General features: G+C 44.1%; 1 protein-coding gene across 1 annotated transcript; it reads left to right on the forward strand.

Moving 5' to 3' along the window:
- Positions 1-1,889: 1,889 nt before the first annotated feature.
- Positions 1,890-21,786, forward strand: FOXK1 (forkhead box K1; the record flags this gene model as incomplete). Its single annotated transcript, XM_019620627.1, has 8 exons — positions 1,890-2,125; positions 11,728-11,884; positions 13,113-13,259; positions 14,989-15,182; positions 16,273-16,439; positions 17,132-17,416; positions 18,774-18,998; positions 21,272-21,786. Coding segments are annotated over 8 exons (1,632 nt in total), but the record flags the coding sequence as incomplete, so codon positions are not given.

Raw genomic sequence — 21,786 nt, forward strand, 5'->3', positions numbered from 1 at the left:
GTTAGCTCTGTGCAGATTGCCTGTGCTCATGAACTGGAGGCCTGGGCAGTGCTGCACAGCTACTGGAGGCTCTGCACTGAGAACCACTGGGATCAGCAGCAGGCCAGGGCTGCATTGGAGCAGTGTTACACAAGGCCTGATCCATCCTGGGCTTAAATGCTGGGTACTTGGCACTGCAGCATAGAACCCCCCAAGAGAAAGCTTGGCTTTTCCTAGTGAACACTTGAGAAACAAGGATGCTTTGTACTGAGCCTTAGTCCAAATGTATGTACTCCTTGCTCTTTCTGCAAGCAAATCCCTGCAACAGAACAAAAGATTAAAATCCAGTGTGGTGTTTCCTTGGGCCCGATTCAGGCTCATCTCAGTAGCTGTGTGCGTGCTGCTGGTGTGCACTGCAGGGCCACTACTGCTCTGAATTGCACTCGTGTATGGAGCCTGCTGGGAACAGTGTTTAGAAGAGTTGGATAAACATGATGAGACTGCATTGCCAGCAATGATGTTCTCATTTAATGTATTAACGAGCACAGGTGGTGGGACTTTTGAAATGAATGAAAGGCAATGTAAACTCCCACTGGATGCAGCAAAACCATCATAATTCCATGCTGCAAAATGCTGAGCCAGCTTCTTCGAGATGAGATGGGAATGAGCTTCCTATGCTAGAATGGTAATTTTGCACATTTTGTAGCAGGTTTCTGAACATTACCTTACAGCAGAGCTGGATTATGTGGCACGAAGAGCAGGGAGTGTTTGTAGAGCAGCAGTGGGGATGTTCCCCTGCATTTCTATCAGTAGCAGTGTTGAGATGACTCAGCCACAACTACTGACCTGCTTGCCTACCGCCTGGTTCTGTCACCATGCAGGATCTAATAATGAGCTGGTGAAAAGAATTATGTTCAGCTCACTGCAGCACTCAGTACTGGAGCAGCACCACCCGAGTCCCTTCATTCCCTTCTACAGACGTGATGCTGGAGGCCAGCACAGCTGCTGTGCTCTGCTGGCCTTTCCCAGGATAAAACCTGTTTTTTATTTCCTGCTTCTTTAACCTTAGTATCAGTGAAATGATCCCTGGAAGGCTTCTATTGATTGCACATCATTGTTTAATTGAAGCACAGAGAGTAGAATTGCAGCACGCTCGCTTTTGCAGCCCTGAGCCTATTGTAGGCACTATGAATTGGCAAAGCTTTCTGTTCATGTATGGGAAACGTCAGTCCTTGTCTGCTTTTGAATTTCCACAGTGTCTCTTGAAGGCTGGATGTAACCACATGTAAATGTGCAACTTTTTTATTTTTTCAAGTAACAAGTAAGAAATCAATATTCTTTATAAAGAAATGAGATCCCATAGGCTTGCAAAGGCCCTGTTCTGACTTATAGTTATAAGCCACACTGCCTAAAGGGAGGTGCTTCTGAATATGTGGTGTTCAATCTGAAACATGAACACCACAGCATCATTTGTAGAGATAAGTGTGTTTTGGCTGTACAGTATGTAGAGGATGCTGTCTGTTGCTCTCTGGTCTTTATGGCTTAATGCTCCCTGTTGCTTATGGTCTTGATACTTGCTTTCTGAGTTATGTGTATTGAGCTAATAAAAGATAATATCTAGCCCTCTATATAGCAGGAGCCCGGGAGTTTGTCATTTTATTTCTACATCGTGCTTAGTCATTGATAGGATACACGACCTTGGGGAAATCATTCAGTCTGCCCAAACCTCCAGCCCGCATCTGAAATCCCAGTGATACCTATGCAGTGATTTGTGAAGGACGAGCAATTCCTGCTTGGGGCTCGGAGCTGAGAGATGCTGGAGAGAGGGTGGTGGATTTTTGTGCTGTGAATGTAGTAATTATTCAGTAATTGTGTATAAAAACACGTAGAATGTTCAACATCTTGTGTGACAGTGGCTTTCCTTTTTTCTTTTTTTTCTCCTGCACAGATGTACTTTCCGATTCCCTAGCACGGTTATAAAGATCCAGTTCACATCTTTATACCACAAAGAAGAAGTAAAAGAGGAAGCTTCGTCGCCTCCCCTTCGGCCTCTTTACCCTCAAATTTCTCCTCTGAAGATCCACATCCCGGAGCCGGATCTCCGCAGTGTGGTCAGCCCCCTCCCATCCCCCACTGGCACAATCAGGTGAGATGATAACTATCCCCAGTGATGCTGTGGTTCTTCTCATTGTCCTTTGTGCTTTCTGGAAGCTCCGTCTCTCTCCTTGTACCAGTCTTTATCAGCTCTGTGCTGCTTATCTGATATTCTTGATGTGTGGTATGCCCCATTAAAAACAACTTGTTAAATATCTGAAGTTCAGCTTTATGAAGGACAGTTAAAATCTTCATAGCCTGGATGTGTGGTTTTGTCTGAGAGCTCTAAGGGTGGGGGGCTGCCCTCGAGCATTGGTTTCACAGTATAGATCTGTTAGTCTATCTTTGGCTATGGAATTAGAACGATCTCTCCAGAACTACTGATATATATGGAGAAAAGAAAGCAAGCAAATGGTCTCTGTTAGGACGGCGGGTTTTATTTTTATCTCCATAATATTCCGTTGTTGCTGGGTGGTGCCGGTGTTATCTGGAGCTGGGGACAAGGGTGGCCACTGGCATGTGCTTTCCTGGCAACAGAAGGAAATGGGAAGGATGCTGACCGCGTGCTGAGGGGCTGTAGCAATTTCAGTGTTCATCTGTGCAAATATCCTGTTTGGTAAATCATCTGATTCAAGAATGTGTGAGAGAAATAACCTGAATGTCACGTTACTGACTTGAATTCCCTACTTCTTTCTCTGCGGAGAGTTGATGTTATGTTGTTGCAGTGATCTCATTTAACACTTGAAGTGTAGTGAAACTTACTTGCTAGCTATAGTAAGGTGTGCTGGTGATGCAGGATGATGTGTTACAGTTTTAAAACTGCAGCCTCGGAATATCAGAGTGCACCTGGGAATAGAGACAGACAGCCTTCGCTTTGTTTTCTTGTCCATAGCTTTGTAACAAGCTGCAGTACACAAACATCTCCTGTCAGCTAGCATTCATTCAGCAAGTAGTATTCAAATTTACACTGCTGAGAATGACTTCAGTGTCACAATAGAGCCAGGCAGGTTTTGCATGGGTCTGGAGGCATTGCTTGTTTGGGTTTTTCCCTGCTTGCAGAGCTGCACAGATGTGCAGTGCAGATACTCTAGAAAGAGGGAGCTGGAGGTGGCTGCGGTTTCAGCCCTCTGTTCAGGCATTGCTTTGGGTTTATATTTAACCTTCTCTTTTTAGATGAAGCTTGTTGCTGGGAGGGGAGGGGGATGGTTTCTCTGCCAACATATGGGAGTTAGTTTCCATTCAGTCATCGTGCGCAGCGCGGTGTGGTTTCTGTTACTCGCAGGGGCTGTATCTTTGACTCTGGCATATGCCTGCGACTGATATTTGACTCCTGGAGAATGTTTCTTTTGCATAAGGAGAAAGTGGAAATAGTGGTGTTGAATTGTGCTCGGCCCCTAACGGAGTGTTTACTGAGGATGATTAATGATTGCATCCGTTTGTCTTGAGCAGAAGCAAACCCAGCAGAGGCTTCAGAAAACCTCAAAAGACATCTGAGGTTTCGCTTGCCAAATTCCTTTTCATTTCTGAGTTCCTCTTACAGAGGAGGGACTGACACGTTTGTAAACATCCTCATTGAGCCCCTGCAGCCTTTCCCTCTCCCTCCGCGGGGTCTTGAAGCTTTCTTGCCCTGCAGCCACACTCTGGGACAGGATTTGGGTGCTTGGTTCTCAGAAAGGGAGCACTGTTGGTGCAGCACATCAGTGTGAGCTCTGCCATCGATCTCCCGGGGCAGCGAACTGCTCTCTTGGTGTCTTTGTATCAGAACACAGCCCTCACACAGTGCCCTCTGCCCCTTCCCCAGGGCCAGAGGGGCTCAGCCCAGGACCCCATTCCCTGACAGTGTCTGGAGGCGTTTCCACCGGCTCTGCTTTCCTCCTCCTCCTCCCTTTCCCCCTTCTAGTATTTACTTTCCTAATTTCGGTGCGTTTGCCTTGCTCCTCCCTGATTGGCCCGTGGAAAATTATTGCAGTTTGGAAATCGTTGGCTGGGTGAAATTTCCTTTTTGGAAAGCAGCTCCCAGCCCCTCTTCCTGCCTCCACCCTGTGTGGCCAGGGCCGTACTGCACTCCTGCACCAGGCACTGTGCTCCCAGCACCAGCCCTGCCCTCCTGACCGCCGTTCTGTTCCCTGTTTACATTGCAGCTTTGCTTCCCTGCAGGTTCCCCCCCCCCACGAGCCGCTCTGTTTTTTTCCAGCCTATTTATTTTCCTTCTGCAAAGCACACCGCCTAGAGAGGGAGTGAGCTTTAGTTAAACAAAACCCAACCTGCCACCTTCAGCAGCTTTGCAAAGCAAGATTCCTGCTTACTCCTGGGGAGACATGTTTCCACTGCTTCCTTAGCAAGGCAGTTTATCTCCAGGAGGGGCTGCTTGCAGATGTTTTCAGTGCTGCTGTACAGCTTTAAGGGAAAATATTGGCTGGCAGCACTCTCGGTGAGGCTGACACACAGGCATGGCTTATTTCTTCCTGCTCTGAGTTGAAAAATCTGTTGGGGGGGTGGGGGGGAGAAACAACACCAATTTACATATTCCGAAAGAGAAAGGCTGCTGTGGCTGTGAGAACCAAGTAGAAGCAGTTTGTCCACTTCAGGCATCATAAGAAAGAGCAGAGCACCTGGATTCAGGCACAATTCTCAGTAGATTCAAGGCCCTGAAAAACTGTCTGAAAGCCTTCTGTAGCTTGGCTAAATTCACCTCTGCATGCTGCAAAATATATCTAATGCTTGTAATGAATTTCAGAATTAAGGGGCTATCTTTCAGTGCACAGCTTGAAGATTCTGTGCTTGCATCTGGAAAACCCTCTTTGGGTGACACTCTTACTGATGACTTGAAGCTCTTCACCTGTGAAGCAAACCCTGATCTTCATCCGGTTTTGCTGTTCCTGGTCTCAAAGTGATGCTGAGTTGGAGTTTTTGGATTTACTATTTTTTTTAATCTTCCAGCTGTTGTTAATGGCCCTGTAGTAATAATGCAACTGTTTTCCAAGTAGTACCTCTCTGTAGCTCTGTCTTTCAGGGTTGTTGATTTGTCTAAAAACAAAATCATACCTCTGTATGTGCTTCCTTATAATAAATAAATTGTAGCAATGTCCAACTATTTAAAAAGAAAGTAGTGCTACAATAAGGAAATTCAAGCTGCTGCACTGCAGAGGTCAGCATCATTATTCACATTTCACAGCTGCTCCTTTTGCTGGCTTATCTCTGTACCGGGGTGGCTGTGGGGTTGAACACTTTGTCTTGTACTTCACTGGAAGGGCATGGCTATCTCACTTACATATACAGTCTTCATCAGTAAAAAAAAGAAATCATAAAAAGTCCTTTGACATTTCTCACAGAGCTCTTCCCCCAACTACAGCTTGAGAAGTGCCTGGTACATCTGTGTGTGGACTGACTCCAGCCTTCTGTTTTAGAGAACTGTTGATACTTAATGTGCCACCCATGGTCAGGCGCTGCTAGGGTGATCAATACCTGGTCTGCAGTGAAAGGAATGAGACGAATAGATCGAGCAGTGGCATCCTTCTGTACTTCTGTTGTAGATCTGATTAGCAAAACAGAAGGTGTCAGCTGAATTGTTACAGTTCTAGAAGTTGCACATTTTTCAACCTTACTGCTTTTTTTTCCCCCTTTTCACTAGGCAGTCAGTTCAGCTGCATGCTCTGCTTGTGGGTTATTCAGAGGAGCTGCAGTTCTGTCAGCTAAGCCACCAATGTGTGTTGTGGTCTTTAACAGGTCATTTAAATTCATTGCTTGCTTTTTATGCCCGTGTGGTGTCATAACTACTTTCCAAGAGTGTGCAGTAGATAAATTATGGATTGAGCTTTTATTCTGTAAAGCAGCATGGGAGTGTAAGGTGGTAGGAGGGAACGCTCACGTGTAGTCCTGTGTGCTGTGTTACATGACAACAGCATTTCAGAACACTTGGGTTTTGATAGGAACTTGCGTGGTTCTCTAAAGGCATGAGATGAGCCGGATGAACCCTGATTTCAGTGGTTATGTGCACGCTGTGGAACAGGATGCATAAATATTGGCCTTTTCTCCTGTCTGCAGCATTGTGAGCCACTAAGTGAAGAGCTCCAAGGCAGGCTTTTTGCAGGCTCTTTGCATTGTCTCGGTTATCCATTGCTTCCTGGATTCAGGCTCTGGTCCCTCCCACCATCGGACAGAACGGTGATTATTTTTAATCGCCCTCGTCTCCCAGCCACAGGCCATCTAGCACACTGCATGTACATCACAGAAGCAACACGACAATCTATAGCAGGCTTGGGAGCTCCTACGCATGTTTATTTCAGATAATGGACCATGTGCTGGTGGAGCAGTGCCAAGCCATGTGCTGGAGGAAAGGGTGCGTATGTCACAGCTACACAAGCACTTCCTTTTCCCTTCCCCTGCTCGGCGCTGCTGTGAAACGTGCACTGAATCCACAGATGGAGTGAGCTCACTTCCTTGCTAATGGGGGGACCGCTGGACCAGAGACAAGTACAAACAATTTGAACTTCTGTGGATAGTTAACTTTCTCGCTGTGGCTTGTTCAACGGCTTTGGGTCATTTTTTATTTCCAGCATGAGGCAGAGTAGCTCTCAGATTTCTCCTTTCACATCAAAATCCAACTTGGTTTGGCAGCCTCACCACCGGGGATTGTTTCTCAAACCTGTTTGAAACAGGCAACGTGCAAGGACTTGCTGTTCTTTGAGTTACATTTTTGGGGCTGGGCTGGGGAAGGAGAGTGGCAGAGGATTTGCACCCATGGGTTCTGATTGGTGTCTGGTGGAAATGCTCGTTTCGCAAGCTGCAGTGCTGTACTTTGACCTGATTCCTGCCTGGTGCACGTGGAGAGGAAAAAATCCCTGTGTCTTTTGGTATCCCGTGTGCTTGAAACGGAATATAGGAATAGGCTGAGATCTGTGGCATTTCTCTAACTGTAGTCTGTGTGTGCAGGAAAATGCCTTCCCTTTGCATTTGGGGAGGAGACTGGAAAAGATCTTGTTAAGAAACAGGGATTCTTCCTTTGTAGTGGAATGGGGACTTAAGAAGAGAAAAACATTTGTTCAGATGGGAATCTATATTGGAGGTTACTCTTAGCATTGCTACTACATCTGTACGTGCTTCAGAAGAGTTTATTTGGGCATTTTGCAAAGGCTGCCATGTGCCATATCCTAAACCACAAGAGGTTTTCCCTATTCTTTAGCAAGGCACCTCCTACTCAGGTAAACAGCTTCACGTGCACTCGCAGGTAACACTTCCTCTTTGTCACAGGGAGGGTGTGCTTTATGCACACACCTGGCTTAAATTGAGTTCCTGCACCTTGAGCCCTACAGACACCTTTCTTGCAGAAGAATGGAATGAAGTAACAGGGCAGTTTTCCTGCATTCTCTTACTGCCTCTCCTTCTGGGGAAATTGGCACTGGAATTTGGGAGTGTTTCTGTTCCCAGCTTGCTTGTGGACTTGTAGTATAACTATAAATAAATCATTTAACCATTTATTGCCCACCCACATCTGTAAAAATATTGTTAGACTGAGACAAGCTGGAGATCTCTACATAAGTCACTGCATGCGTTCAGATCACAGGCCACCTAGCCCAGGATTCTGCCTCTTTGGGGTAATGTAGGAAAGCATGCAATGATGCTAACTTGTGTTCAGAATCAGTTCCCTATCCTTAATCATCCTGCTTACTCCAGTCAGTACCTTTCCTGATCCTGTTGTGTTGTGGGTTTGTTTGTAAGGAGATGAGAGAGCAGCATACTGTGTGTCACACCATGTCCACAACGGTACACCCTAGTTTTGCACTTCTTTATTCTTTAGTTGAAGCACACCAATCTGGAGCATTCCAGCAGCAATGCAGTGAGTTGTACTTCTCCAGTAGCTGGTATCTAAAGGCTTTTTCATTGCTAAAGAGTGCTGTGAACTTTAGAGGCTAGATTCTTGTTGGCAGGAGTCAGAAGTGAATCATGATGCTATAAGATGCCACGTTCTCTATAGCCAGCTGTAAGCTCTGAGTTTAAAAGACACTCTTGCCTGTTGCACGGGTGAATTTATCACAGAGACTGTGTTCAACCCTTATCTTTCTGACCTTACAAGCCAAAGGTTAAGTTTTAAATGGAAAACGTGCTGCAGAGGACCACTGTGATTCAGCATGTGGCTGTAGTCTGGTCTAAAGCTGGGTCTCAGTACAGTGTTTGGGGAGCTCAGGCCCACTGACTGCCTGCAGTAACAGTTTCAAGACCCTGAATCCTTGAAGAATCTGAGTGGAGGGGCATTAACCATGGTGTTACAGGGATCATACTGAGCAAATGCAGCTGGTGTGCTTTGTGTTGTGCTTTATGCCATTGAGAGACACGTGCTTCCTCTCCAAAACGCCCTCTTCCGTAACATACAAGCTTAATGCAAACTAATTTATATTGTTTGCAAGCTAAAGAGTGTTTGCATGGACAGTGTGCCTGGGTCCCAGCAGTAAGCTGGGGTGCATACCCAGCTGTAGCTTTACCCAATAGAAGTCTATAGTACTAAAATGGATTCCATCTCTTCAAGTATTTATGTAATATTAATATCCAGCAAATCATAACCACTTTCCCCACACTTGATTTTATAGCACAGGCAGATATTTACAGGGAAAAGCTTTTCTTCTTTGCTTCATATTTATTATAAGGGGGTGTGAGTGCAGGCAATTGTCCCTGGGCAGCTCCTAATCTGGGTGGTGAGCAGAATTCCAGAAACTCCAGGAAAATGATGTCACTGCATTGTGTTTGCTTGTTTTCTTTTACCTGCACTGAAGTTTAATTTGAACTTAATCCTCAGAAGGGGTATTTTTAGTAAAACTGTTTCTCCACTCCTTCTGTCCTGTGTTTGTATGGGGGGAGCAGATTTTGTCACTTTGTTGTCATTTCAGTTGTCAACTCTTTTTTTTTTTTTTTTCCCCTTAAGAGCTCACTGATGATTGACTGAGAGCTTGAACACTCAGCGGTGTTTCACCCTGCCTTGAGTGGAGGGGCTTAAGGTTCATGTTGTTTGTTCTCTACCCACATCTCTTGAATTGATAACAGACCCAGGCTGAAAGGAGGCAGCTCTACCTGGATGGAAGCATTCTGTTGTGGTGAAAGAACAGTGCTTCTCCCAGATCTTCAGATGCTGCCATGGCTGCTTCACCAGGGACTTATCAGGCTCAGAAAGTTAACAGCACTTTGGTTGGAGGGGCTTTGTCAGCACTCATTAGAATGATGGCCCTGCAAGGGGAGAGGTTTTTCATCCACGTATTTATTTAAAGCAACAAGTTGTGCTTAAAGTTCATCGTCAGCTTCAGCAGCCCAAATCTGAACAGTAAAAATGGGGCTATTTTCTTTACTGAGCTTGAAGAATTGAATCAATTCCTGCATCTGAACTGCATGGGACAGTTTTTGAAGCTTCAGTAGTTTAAAAGCAAAAGAGAGCTGATGAGGAGGGCAGGCATACAGCCCTGAGGTGCGTGGATTTTCTGGAGAACTCTCTTCCATATCCTTGACCTAAGCTTTAGCTGCTGTTTGTGGCTTGCTGTTAATGTAATTCTGCAAATGAAGAACAAACCAGCAAACTGTTTCATCCTATTCCCATCTTAGTCTGTGTGTTACAATAATTGCTCGTGTGCCAAACACCAAGATAAAAAGAATTGCTGTGTTTTTGATTTGTCATTGCTTCATGTATGAAAATTACTTTCATTTGTAATTATCTGCACAATAGAAGCAGCGTGTGCATGGAGAAGCTTTTGAGAAGTGACAGCAGAATAATTAAATTCAAACCAGCTCTGTGCGTGTAGACTGAGGCATCAGGAGTACTTCTGTGCTGAAGCATTATCCACTTACAGAGTGGGCTCAGAGCAAGTAAGAGCAAACTTGGATTCATTTTCCTGCACCAACAGCTCTCTGCTTCTTTCAGAACTAGGTAAAAAGTGCCTTTATCTCTTGCAAAGACAGATTTATGTTTGAGCCCATCAATAAAGGTTGTCAGTGGGCGCTGGAGGCATTACTGAGCCCTGTGCAGTGGTTTGTATGGCTGAGTCCTGGCTGGAGAGGAGTGAATCTGTGTTCCCTGTTACAGGGATTCGTTGTAGTTGGGATGTTTTGTTTTCTTTTCCCTTTCTCCCTGCTTCCCCCTCCAATCCTGTGATCCACTTTTAAAAGAAAGCAGTCTCGGTCGTGCTGAGCTCAGCATTGCAACCGTTTGTGAAGATATTGCAACAAGAAGCAGCACTTCTCAGCTTACAGAGTGGGCTGTGTTAGGGAACACTCATTCTTTCCTGTCAGCTTGCTTTTGCACTGGAGGTGTTGCCCATTGAGCAAACAAGGGGTGTCTCACCACGTCCTATCCATCCACACACGTGCATGGGAATGCTCCTAAGACAGCATCACCTTATTGAGGAATGGACTGTGTTCTGTTTTCCTTACAGCACTGAGCACGGTGCTGGGTGGGTATCAGTTACTGCTTTTATTTCTGTCAGGGCTCACACTGCTGTTGGGCATTTCCTGGAAAGAGGATTATTGATGTCGGTTCTACCACCCTCTGATTCCCAGCAATGGGCTTCGTTTTGCATCTTTTCGTACAATTTGAACTGCTTGTTTTGCTGTGTCCATCTCCTGTGTGTTGTTTTGTTCATTGTTTCGCTGCTCTTATGCAGCAGATACGTGTAAACCTGGAATTTAGCCACCCCTCTGCCTTTCCATCCATTCAGGACAACACAGAACAATGGAGAGATGGAAAAGGGAAACTTCAGACCTTCAGGTTTCCACCTCATCCCTTTCCTCCTGGTCTCTGTGTGCTACCAATCACAGATGTGTGATCCTCAGACATGTCTTTCTGATTAGTTCTCATCTTGGAGCACTCACTTCTGTGTATCTGAGCGGCGCTGTAAATTACAGTGATCTTTTACTTGTTTGTAGCTTTTTATCAGCTTCAGCATGGTTTTCCATCTCTGTAGGTGTTCCTGTAATGCCATCTCGTGGTAATCCTCAGATTCTAAATGTCCTTTCCCCATGCTTGCCAAAGCTGATGAGATGAGTTGCCTTCACTCTGTACAGAAGCGATTGCAGCTCTCTGTTGATAGCTACACTTGTCTGCTTGTGAATCAGGGAAATAGCTGCCTCCTGCCATGGAGCACTAATCGTGGCATTATGTCTGATCTTCTAAAGATGGTTTGTGTTCCACAAGGGCCCTCGTGGCAGATGTCTGTGCTGAGTATTTTAGCTACAATACAAAAGATGTGCATAGCCCCTATCCGTTAGGAAAACGGAGTAAACATTGCCTACATCAGAAGGAGAGTGATGGTGTTCTCATAGGTTACACCAGCCAGTTATTTCTGTTGTTACTCCTTCCCATTACAGAGCATGTGTTTTTCTAAGTCCCACGTACAGAGAAACCATTCAGTGCTTTGAGACTGTTTTCTTGTGACTGTAGAAAGTGCAGGTGTGTATTTGTGTATCAGAACTTGGAGGAATTTCAGTTTCATCTTCAATTACATGTGATTTGTATTTATTTTCCATCTTTCTGTGCCTTGGATAAGCCCCAAGGGCAAAAATGAGTCCAGTGAGTGATGCTTCTCTGTGGCTTGAGATCCTTTTGGTATCTGGGAATTAAAAACTGTGCATCTTATTAATAAATAAAGTAACAAATTTACTTTCTCTTTGCCTTTTCAGTGTACCCAACTCTTGCCCGGCCAGTCCACGCGGTGCTGGATCCTCAGGATATCGTTTTGTTCACAACATTACCTCGGATCTGCAGCTGGCAGCAGAGTATGCAGCAAAAGCAGCATCAGAACAGCAGGCAGATGCATCTGGCGGGGACAGCCCAAAGGTTCAGAGAAACATTACTTACCCAGCCGTGCTCGTTGGGAAGCTTAAGACCTGGAAGTGTTGAGTGTAGTTAAATGGGTCTAAGAATACCTCTGCCATAAGGGTGCTGTGTGTGTTATCCTCCAGGGTTTTGAGTCCATGGCTTCAAAGCAGCAGCATCTTGTGCTAGATGATGAATCTGCTTGCTTAGCTGTCTGAAATGTATGCAAGCCATTCATTAAAAAGGTTGAGCAGGAATACTTCATCTTGCTTGTTTGATAAATCAAGAACCCATATAGAGGAGCGTTAGAATTCAGTCTTGATTTCTCCTTTTAATTAATGGTATTTTGCAAAACACAACTGGGGAAAAGGGAAGCGGGGGGAGAAACTGGATCCTTGCTATGCGAAATGTGCAGTCAGATTTCAAAACAAACACATGCCTGTCAAACAAGCATTAAACAAGGAGAGCAGCAATGAAATTTAGATTGAAAAATAACTGAGTTAAATTGATAACTTTTCATGTTGGTGAGCTGATCTTCAGATCAAAGTTAAAGGTGTAGATTCAAAACCACCTTATTTGAGATTGGGTGGAGAAGCACAACACTAGATGGTGACTTGTATATTTGATTCTCCCTTGAGACAAGAAAGGCTGTTCTTGATGGACTAATGTAGAAATATGAGATCTGGCAAATGAATTAAAGTTCCTAGAATGAAACTAAACCTGCTGGAGATAGAAGGAATAGAATTAAGTTTCATATTGGGCTTGTTGCTAGGAGAGCTGGTTAGCAAACTTGCATGAGCCTAGCAAAGCTTTCGTTGTAGCTGAGTGGGATTGAAGGCTTCAGTTTCATGAACACTAAGAGCAGTGAATGTGTCCTACACCCTGTAACTCTTTGCTTACAATTACTCATCCTTGTTCTGTTCCTTGTGCCAATATAAGCACATCACAAATCCAGTGGAGAATGGAGCCAGGTTAAAGTTGTCCTTTTTGTGTGTGTTTGGGGAGGGGGAGGCACAGGATGACAAGATAATTTGATCTGGTTTAGTCCTCTAGTTCTGTTTGTACACAGATAATTGTGCTGTGTTGGGGGGTGGCAGCACGAAGCAGGAGTGAAAGAGATGATGCTTTTAATTGCCCATCCTTGTGCTCTTTTTGCATCTGTGAAACTGTAGCCTAACATGCTTTATTACTTGGGGTTGTTGATGAACTCTGGTGTAGAAAATAACTAAGCTTTCATATTTTTTCTTAGGATGAGTCCAAGCCACCCTACTCTTATGCTCAGCTAATCGTGCAGGCTATATCTTCAGCACCAGACAGGCAATTAACACTAAGTGGAATCTATGCCCACATTACCAAGCATTATCCATACTACAGGACTGCTGACAAAGGCTGGCAGGTGAGTTCTTGATATGACAAGTTTTTAAACTACTTTGACAGGTCTTATCTGTTTTGAAATACATTTAGTAAAGTTTTGGGGCACTGAGAATAGAGCTGCTTTGACTGTTCCCAGAATGAATTTGTTTAACATAAGCTAGCTAATTTGTTTGTGGGTGATTATCTTTTGTAAATACTTTTTAGGGTGATGTAGTGTTACCAGTGGGCTGTTTTCTGAAACGATTTGGATTCCAATCATCTGTCTTTCACTTTTGTTTCTTTATTTGTTTTTCCACGTCCTTACTATCGGTAACACCCTTGCCCAGATACTTACCTGTGTCTTTCTCTGGAGTGATTTGTCCAAACAAATGTCCAGCCTAACACTGAAGTCCTGTTTTTAAATCATAATACAGCCTTAAATCATCACAAGTGTTTTCTTTTCCCAGTTTATTCTACTGCATTGCCTAAATCAGAGTTTCCAGGATTTGAATCTCAGAATAGGAACTTGGAAAGCACAGGCTCAAAGCTCCTCATGTGGTATGAAAGGAAATCTGACCAGCTTCACAGGAGAGCTTGAATGTAGTTAACACATGCTAAATCAGACTTAAATGTTCAACTTGAGGGCTGCTTTCAAAGTCTCAGAAACCACAGCTCCACCTGCTTTCAGGCTTGTTCTTGGCATCACACCTCTGAAATGGGTGTTGTCATTTGAATATAACACACCAATGCAGCTGGAAAGACTCTTGCAGCTGCTGATTTCATTGTGTTCTGCTGGCAGGAACAGCACAGCTTGGTGCACTTTGAGTACATTTGGAATTGATATGTTCAGCCTCCCTGGCTTTTCCCCACAGTTCTAATTAATTGTGATATTCACTTCCTGCCTTAACCTGCTCAGCAGAGCTGTACTCCTTGAAGCAGTTGCTGCATCCTCCCTTAAAGACAGCTGCATTTCAGTAGAGGGTGAAGTTGCCTTTTTCTACCCAACCAGTACCACTTTAAGGCTTTTCCCGTGAAGAGCTTGTCTAAGGCAACTGCAAAACTCCTGTTTTGTCAAGAAAGTGGAAGAGAAAAGAGCTTATGAATACTTGGGCTTGCTGAGCCTTTTCCCTGGCCCAAAAAGGCAGTGTTAAACCTGCTCAGGTGGGCTTTGTCAATGACAAGGATAATTAGTCCTGCCAACGTCTGGAGAGCTTATGGTACTAGACTAGTGCTACATCAATAATGGATTCTTCTCAGATAGCTGTGTGGCCTACATTACAATTACCATGAGATGTAGTGTCCTTTAGGGCATGTTTGGGCATCCCAGTGATCATTTGCAGGTAAGCAGTTAGCACAAGCTCAAACAGTTTCTTCGTCTTGCCTTGAATACAACCTGTCTTGGGAGAATTCTGATGTGGTTTACATTGCTTTCCCCCTGCCTCAGCAAAAGCTCTGCTTTCATTCTTTTCCATAAGTAGCAAAGCTACTGTACTTGCTGACTCCAGGTATATTCAAGTGATTGTATAGTACTGAGCAAACCCACATTTCTGTATGGTTAGTAGGAGCTCTGTGTCTCACTAATTTCCCCAGGTTTTCTCTTGCATTTCTCCTGTGATTTCGGAGCTCCGTGAGTTAAGTGACTTGTTTCTATCTTCAACACTGTTTTGGGCAGCGTAGATCTTATTTTTCCAAGCTGTGTGGCAAAATCAGTTTGCCTTTGTTACATGCTTCCTCACAGTGAAATAATCACCTCATTCTTGTGCTTCCTGCAGAATTCCATTCGGCACAACCTCTCCTTGAACCGTTACTTTATTAAAGTCCCACGCTCCCAGGAGGAACCTGGAAAGGGCTCCTTTTGGCGGATTGACCCTGCCTCTGAAGCTAAACTAGTAGAGCAAGCATTTAGAAAAAGAAGGCAAAGAGGAGTGTCCTGCTTCCGAACACCTTTTGGGCCTCTCTCCTCCAGGTAACATCACTGTCCTCTAATCTCCACACTGAATTCATTACAAAGAAAACAATCAACCTTTTCCTGAAGTACAGTGAGCAAACTTGAATTCTGCTTATGGCTTTTTGAATGGTAATATAATTAAGTAGTCCTGGGGCATAATCTGAAAATTGTTCTGACTTTAAGTGTTTAAAAAAAAAAAAAAACTGAACCAACCTACAAATGCATCAAATAACGTATCTGCTTTGGTAGCATTTCAAAGAAATTCAAAACAGTAAATGTTTCCAGATGCCAGTCTTTAATTTTGGGAAAGCTGTGTTTATATGTGGATTAGATCACAGTGGGAATAACTTCTGTGGTATTTAAAGCTTTCTCTTATAGGGAACATCACGTTGACTGTGGCTTTAAGCAGTGAGGACTGTTCTGTCGAAGTGCTCCAGCCAATGGTGGGGCTGCTGAGAGGAGCTGTGTGCAGCAACAGCTTTCTCTGAGCCCTGTCACTGTGGGGTTAATGCAGGGTAGCCCTAGCTGGAGCAGCATCGTGTGGCACTCCTCCTCACATTCCTTCTCTCTAAGATGGAGGAAAACAAGGAGAGATTTTCAGCTGATTAGCAGCTCTGTGTTTGAGTTCCTTATGCATTTAGTGGCCATGTGGGACCAGAAGTGGGAACAAAGTGGTTGAGGAAGGAGTAGCAGCAGCTCAGCTGAGTGCATGTGGGTCTGGCCACTTGCATCTACTGTGCAGTTTTCTCCTATTCTCTCAAACACTGACAAACATCCTTTGAGAATGGCCTGAAACTGCAAAACTGGTCTGAATGTGGGACACATTCAGCTTCTCTGTCAGCAGTTAGTCTTGAAATGATAACCATACTGTGAAGGGTCCAGTTGCCTTCTGCCACGAATAATGTGACTGTATTTGGTGCTAGAGTATTAGTGGGGTTACTGTGTACCTTTCAGCTTTTCCCAGCAAGACTACAGTGGGTAAGTAATGTGGGAGAATAGCTATCTTTCTTCCTAAAGGATCCTCTGATGGAGACAAAGCTTGGTCTCTGCTGCTGTCTTGTGGTCAAAATACATCTACACCTGCCAACACTGTGTTCTGGTGTTCCAGGAGTGCTCCAGCCTCCCCAACTCACCCTGGCCTGCTGTCCCCTCACTCTAGTGGCCTACAGACTCCAGAGTGCCTGTCAAGGGAAGGCTCACCCATTCCACACGATCACGACTTTGGGTCAAAATTAGCCTCAGTTCCGGAGTATCGGTATTCACAAAGTGCACCTGGTGAGTAGCTCTTGTTTCACAGCAGGTGACTTTCCACTGTGCTGAGTGCTATGCTGGGAACGCTGCAGGAATGTTCCTGCCAGTCTGTTGTAGGAGAATATAAGTCTTGGACTTTGTTAGAGACTGGTGACGCATGTGCAACTTCAGATCATTTTTCTTATTAGCCTTTGTGTGAAGGGGCAGGAGGTAAAGGAATGTATAGAAACACATGGGCAAACCTTAATCTACGTGTCTCTAAGGAACTCGTAGCAGAGTAGCCATGGCAGTGCATAGCTCTGTCAGTAATTTTCAAGGCTTCATGGTAAGATCATCTTGCTTATGCAGAGCTCCACGGTGCTGTGGCCAGAGCCTTGATAATACTAGCCCCGGTAAGTACCTGCTTGTCAGCTGTAATTGGCCTTGGTGCTCCTGTTGAAGTGGGTTGGAAGGCAAAGCTCATTATGTAAAGCCTCATGTTTGGGGGTTTATCGTAGTATTTGTTCACAAGACAGTGCTAAAATGTCAATTTTGGTTTTTATATGATAGTAAATAAAAGACTGGAGGTGACGTTTTCAAAATCTTTTCTTTACCTACCCTCACATCTTGCCTCTGTTGAAGGATTAAATACTGCAGATATAGAAAGTGTACATGTAAAGAAGCTTTTTTCCGTGTTTAACCTCTTCTATTTGTGCATGTTTTTGTTTTCTGTTTAGGATCTCCAGTCAGTGCCCAGCCAGTGATTATGGCTGTTCCTCCTCCTCGGCCATCTACTCTGGTGGCAAAACCAGTTGCATACATGCCAGCATCAATAGTGACTTCTCAACAGCCTTCATGTCATGCAATTCATGTCGTTCAACAAGCTCCCACTGTTACAATGGTTCGAGTTGTGACCTCCTCTGCAAACTCTGCAAACGGATACATCCTCACAAATCAGGGCACAGCAGGAGGAGCTCATGAAGCTGCAGGAGCAGTGTTGGACTTAGCTGGTGACCACAGAGGTAGCTTGTCACTTCTCTTGCTACTTCACTAATAAATCAAGCAGGCTTGGAGTGTGGGGGAGAATCAGACATCATTTTCACTCACTGGGTGCTTAGCCCTTAATAAAAGATGCTTGTCTAGATAAACTTGAGTAGGAGTTCATCAGGCTGATGTTTCCACCATTGAGCAGGAGTACTGTGTTCCCTTGTCATCTTTGGAGAGCAAATCTAACTGGCTATGAAGATTGAAAAAACATGAAGTGCTTTAAATATTTGTTAGCCCCTGTATCAACATTATGCATGTGTCTTATTCCCCTGGGCATGCCATGGAAATGTATGCTGCTTGATGGCATGAGAGAGGGGCTGAAACTTCAGGATGGCCTCGTCAGTAAATGACGGTGTTTCTATTCTGCCAGCTCAGTTTCCTAGGGGAAAGCATGTACTTCTGGAACTTATAGGCGGTACCTCATGAAAGCAACCTTCAAATACCAGTTACAACAAAGGCCTCCTCTACAGCAGTACCAGGATCATTGGCTTTTTTTGTTTCAGCACTGGTTATTATGTTTGAATTTCATTCACGTTCTCTGGAAATTCCTATCTATATCCTGTTCGTGTTGCTGAAGCACAGTTGCAGCTGCCTGTCACCTGCTCCCTTCTTTCATTCACTACTTCTTGCTGTCGTTTGTTCTTTCCCTATTTGTCCATTTTATTTCCACTTGTAACCTCTTCCTTCCTAATCTCCAAGCTTTCCTTGCCTTTTCTGCTCTTGCTTCCAGTCATTCTTTCAGCAAGTCTCTGCTTAATGCTTATGGTCCGTCTAATTTACAGTCCTGAATTTTTTGGTTGGGTGGCTTATGCTATTAAAAAAAAAAAAGTTCTTAATATGTTTAGAGTAATTATACATAACTTTGTGTTTTCAAATATTCATCCCTGGCTTCTGATAAGCTTCAAAAAGAGCATTTCAGAGGGACTGATATACCCTGTTCTTATATCCCTGTTTGCAGTGAGCAGGTAAGTGAGTCATTACCTTCTCAGAGCTGACTATATAATATGAGTCAACCCACAGAAAATGTGTATATAGAGTCTGATCTTGCCTAAAGCAATTCTCACAGGATTAGGCCTCTAGGAATCCTGAGCTCCTTGGAGCCCAAATATGTTACTATTGTGACTAAGCTGAAAACCTGTGAAGCAGCGCTTTCCATTTCCACCCTATAAACATTATAAGACACATCAAAGGCAAGTGACTTTGTGGCGCTGAGGCATTTAAACATTTGTAAGCCCAGGGTATATATTACTGCTACAACATTAGTGAGAAGAAAGCCTGCTCCTAGACCAGCTGGGTGCTAAATAATTGTTGTCTGTTCTGCTCTCCAAGCAGGTATGGATGAAAAGCCAACGATCGCGTTTGCCACAATACCCACCGCCAGCCGTGTTATTCAGACAGTTGCCAGTCAAATGGCACAGGGTGTTCCAGGACAGACTGTCACAATCCTTCAGCAGGCAGCTCCAGTGACCATTGGACAGCATCAGCTCCCCGTGCGGGCGGTCACCCAGAACGGCAAACATGCTGTCCCCACCAACAGCATCACCGGCAGTGCTTACGGTAGGCTTTGTTTTGATTGCTCTCCAAGCTTTGAAGTTTAGTTGTCAACTTATGAGGTCTTTCTCTTCTTAGTTATGCAAGTTATTCCACATCTTCAGTGCCAAAGGTTATAAATTTGGCAACTTCTGTGGTTATAAATGTCAGTGATAGATACAGTCTGCCTGTGTTTGCTCAGGTCTCCTTGATGGATAAGTTTTGCTACCTACTTTTGTTTCAGGGAAGTCCAATTTCCCTTGCCCTTGCCTGTGCATGTATTGCTACTTACACTTTTGGGGGTTCCTGGTTGAAATTGTTAGTGATTCTTTCATTAAGCCTCTGCTTTTTCATTTATTTTCCTCTGACAAATAGCCTTTGCTTTCAGAGTGCCAAATAATAAAATTTCAGCGGTGCTCTTTAGATCTTGTGAAATATGGCTCCATAGAGCATTAAGAAAATAACATACTTTCCCTTCTTCAGGTCTTAGAGATTGGGAGAAATAAGATGTATTTCATCAGGTGAATGAACGTAGGACTGTTCATATACAGAATGTGTTGTAGTCGTTTGTCAACCCTGATTTTTAAAATTTCATACTAGCTGTGTCTTGGCAGTCTCTTTTTGTGCTTGCTCAGCATCTCAGGTTTTATGCAGCTAAGGATGATGACTGAGGGTGGTAACATCCAGGCTTCTTGCTGCCCCTGTCAATGAGATGCCAAGTGTCTCTGCTGGCCGAGGCTGGTGCTTACAGAGAGTTGGAAATGAAGGGCACTGGTGAGGTTTTGATGACTTCTTTAAAGCAGAATAGAAATCTTTTACAGAATTTTCTGCTAAGGCAGAAAACGTGGCTTGCACTTGGAATTGCAAGAATCTTATTGGAGCAATGAGAAATTAATAGCAATAAGGTTTTTATGCAGCAGAGATATTAAATAAAGCAGGTGGCAGTTCTTACCACCCTGCAGTAGTGTTGTCTAATGTAGAGTCAGTTTTTATTTTGCATTATTGTTAAGATATTCTGATCTCAGCAAGTTATTTTTCTAGCTCTCTCAATATGTTAGAAGTATTCCAGTTGTGTCTAAGGGTTCAGGTTTTTTGTAATAGGCAGTGAATTTTCTAGTTAACAAAATGGAGCCTGAATCTCTTGACTCATCTGTACAAAGTCAGCTTCTCTTCAGCTGCAAGGCTTAGGTACTTTGTCAGTCACTAAATTGTAGTCTCTGCCCACATCCTTATCCTATTTCTCTCTTTCATCCTCTTGATACTGTGTAGCCTTCTTCCCATGCCTTGGCTGAAATCTCCCAGCTTTGAGGGCCTGTGTTCTGTTTCCTTTGCTTATTTATCTTAAGGCTTCTTTTTGATGCACGTAGCAATGAGCACACCGTAATGTTCTGTTATTCCATCCTTTGCAAATCAGTCTGCAGGGCAGAGGATATGCTGTCTCCTGAGTCCCCTTTGGCTGCTTTTCTTATTGATGCAGAGTCCAAAACCTGCATGTGTTTTGTTTTCCAAGTGGTGATGTGTGCCAAAGCCAGTATGTAAGCACATTCTTTGTCTGGAACTAGGAATTGTAGACGTTTTTATGCAGAGCTGCTATTTAAATAGTCTTTTTTTTTTCTCACCACTTTTATTAATGGGAGGATAGAGACTTCAGTCAGTACTGAAATACAAGATAGGGAGCCAGAAATTCCAAATTTTGGATTCCAGTTGTAGTGGGAACACATTAGATTGTCTGGTGTAAGCTGTAAAACCTTCCTGCCCCTTTGACGAGTGAGACCTCAATACAGTCAATATTTGGGTTGCAATCTAGTGTCCCAACAGACTGGTTGTTCTTACTGTGCAAGCTCTGCCCCGGCTGTCTTTTTGGCAGGCTCAGATGGGATAAGGAGAACCCTCAATACCAGAGGTGCAACGCACATGTTGTAGCTTGCAAGGAGGTATGATTAGAGGTAGCTGGGGAACTGCCTCTCCAAGAGGTGTGCTGTGATTCTGGCAGAGGATTGATTCTCCTTTTCTGGAGGTGAATATTTCACTGTTAATGCTGTGTTTGACAATGGATTGGGAGGGAAAAAAAAAGCAAGTTCACCGTTGAAAGAGGTTATTACCAGTTTGATGAACTTGCACAAAACTGGGATTGTTGTGGGGGGGAGAGAGAAACGAGGCCAACAAGCCTTACAGAATGGTTTGGAACACTGTATGAATATGTGCCGAGGTGCTGCATTTGACTGTGGTGGTTTTGTTTCCTGGAATGACAAACACTTGTATTGCTTACCACATTGATTCTCTTTTCTTTCACTTCCCAGCTCTTACAAATCCTTTGCAGCTTCTTGCAGCCCAGGCCAGCTCATCCACTCCTGTTGTAGTCAGCCGGGTATGTGAGACAGGGACTGAAGAGACAGCAGCAGCCTCTTCCAGTGAACCTGAAGTCAAAAGACCCCGGATAGAAGAATCCAGCGGAGCAGTCCAGGCCCAAACTGGAGTCATCACATCTACAGTGCCACAAGGACAGGCAACCAGTGAATGAAGAACCGGTGGGAGGAGCTGGAGTGGTGTGGGGTGGGCATGGGATGGCAGCAGCCCCTAAAGCAGCTTTCAAAGAAAACAAACCACAACTGTAACAGCTCTAAACATAGCAAATAAAGAGCTCTTTTTAAAGTCAGATTTTTTTTTAAATGGGAGGTCAACAGCTGTTAGAATCACAAGGTGCCAAAAAGACAAGAATGGAAAACCCCTCCCAAGCACCTGTACCTGGAACTCTGTTCTGTCTTTACCTATGGGATATTTTTTTCCTTTTTTTCTTCTTTGTTTTTTAAAGATT

Source organism: Meleagris gallopavo, chromosome 16 (genome assembly GCF_000146605.3).
Source record: "Meleagris gallopavo isolate NT-WF06-2002-E0010 breed Aviagen turkey brand Nicholas breeding stock chromosome 16, Turkey_5.1, whole genome shotgun sequence".
Taxonomy (NCBI): Eukaryota; Metazoa; Chordata; class Aves; order Galliformes; family Phasianidae; genus Meleagris; species Meleagris gallopavo.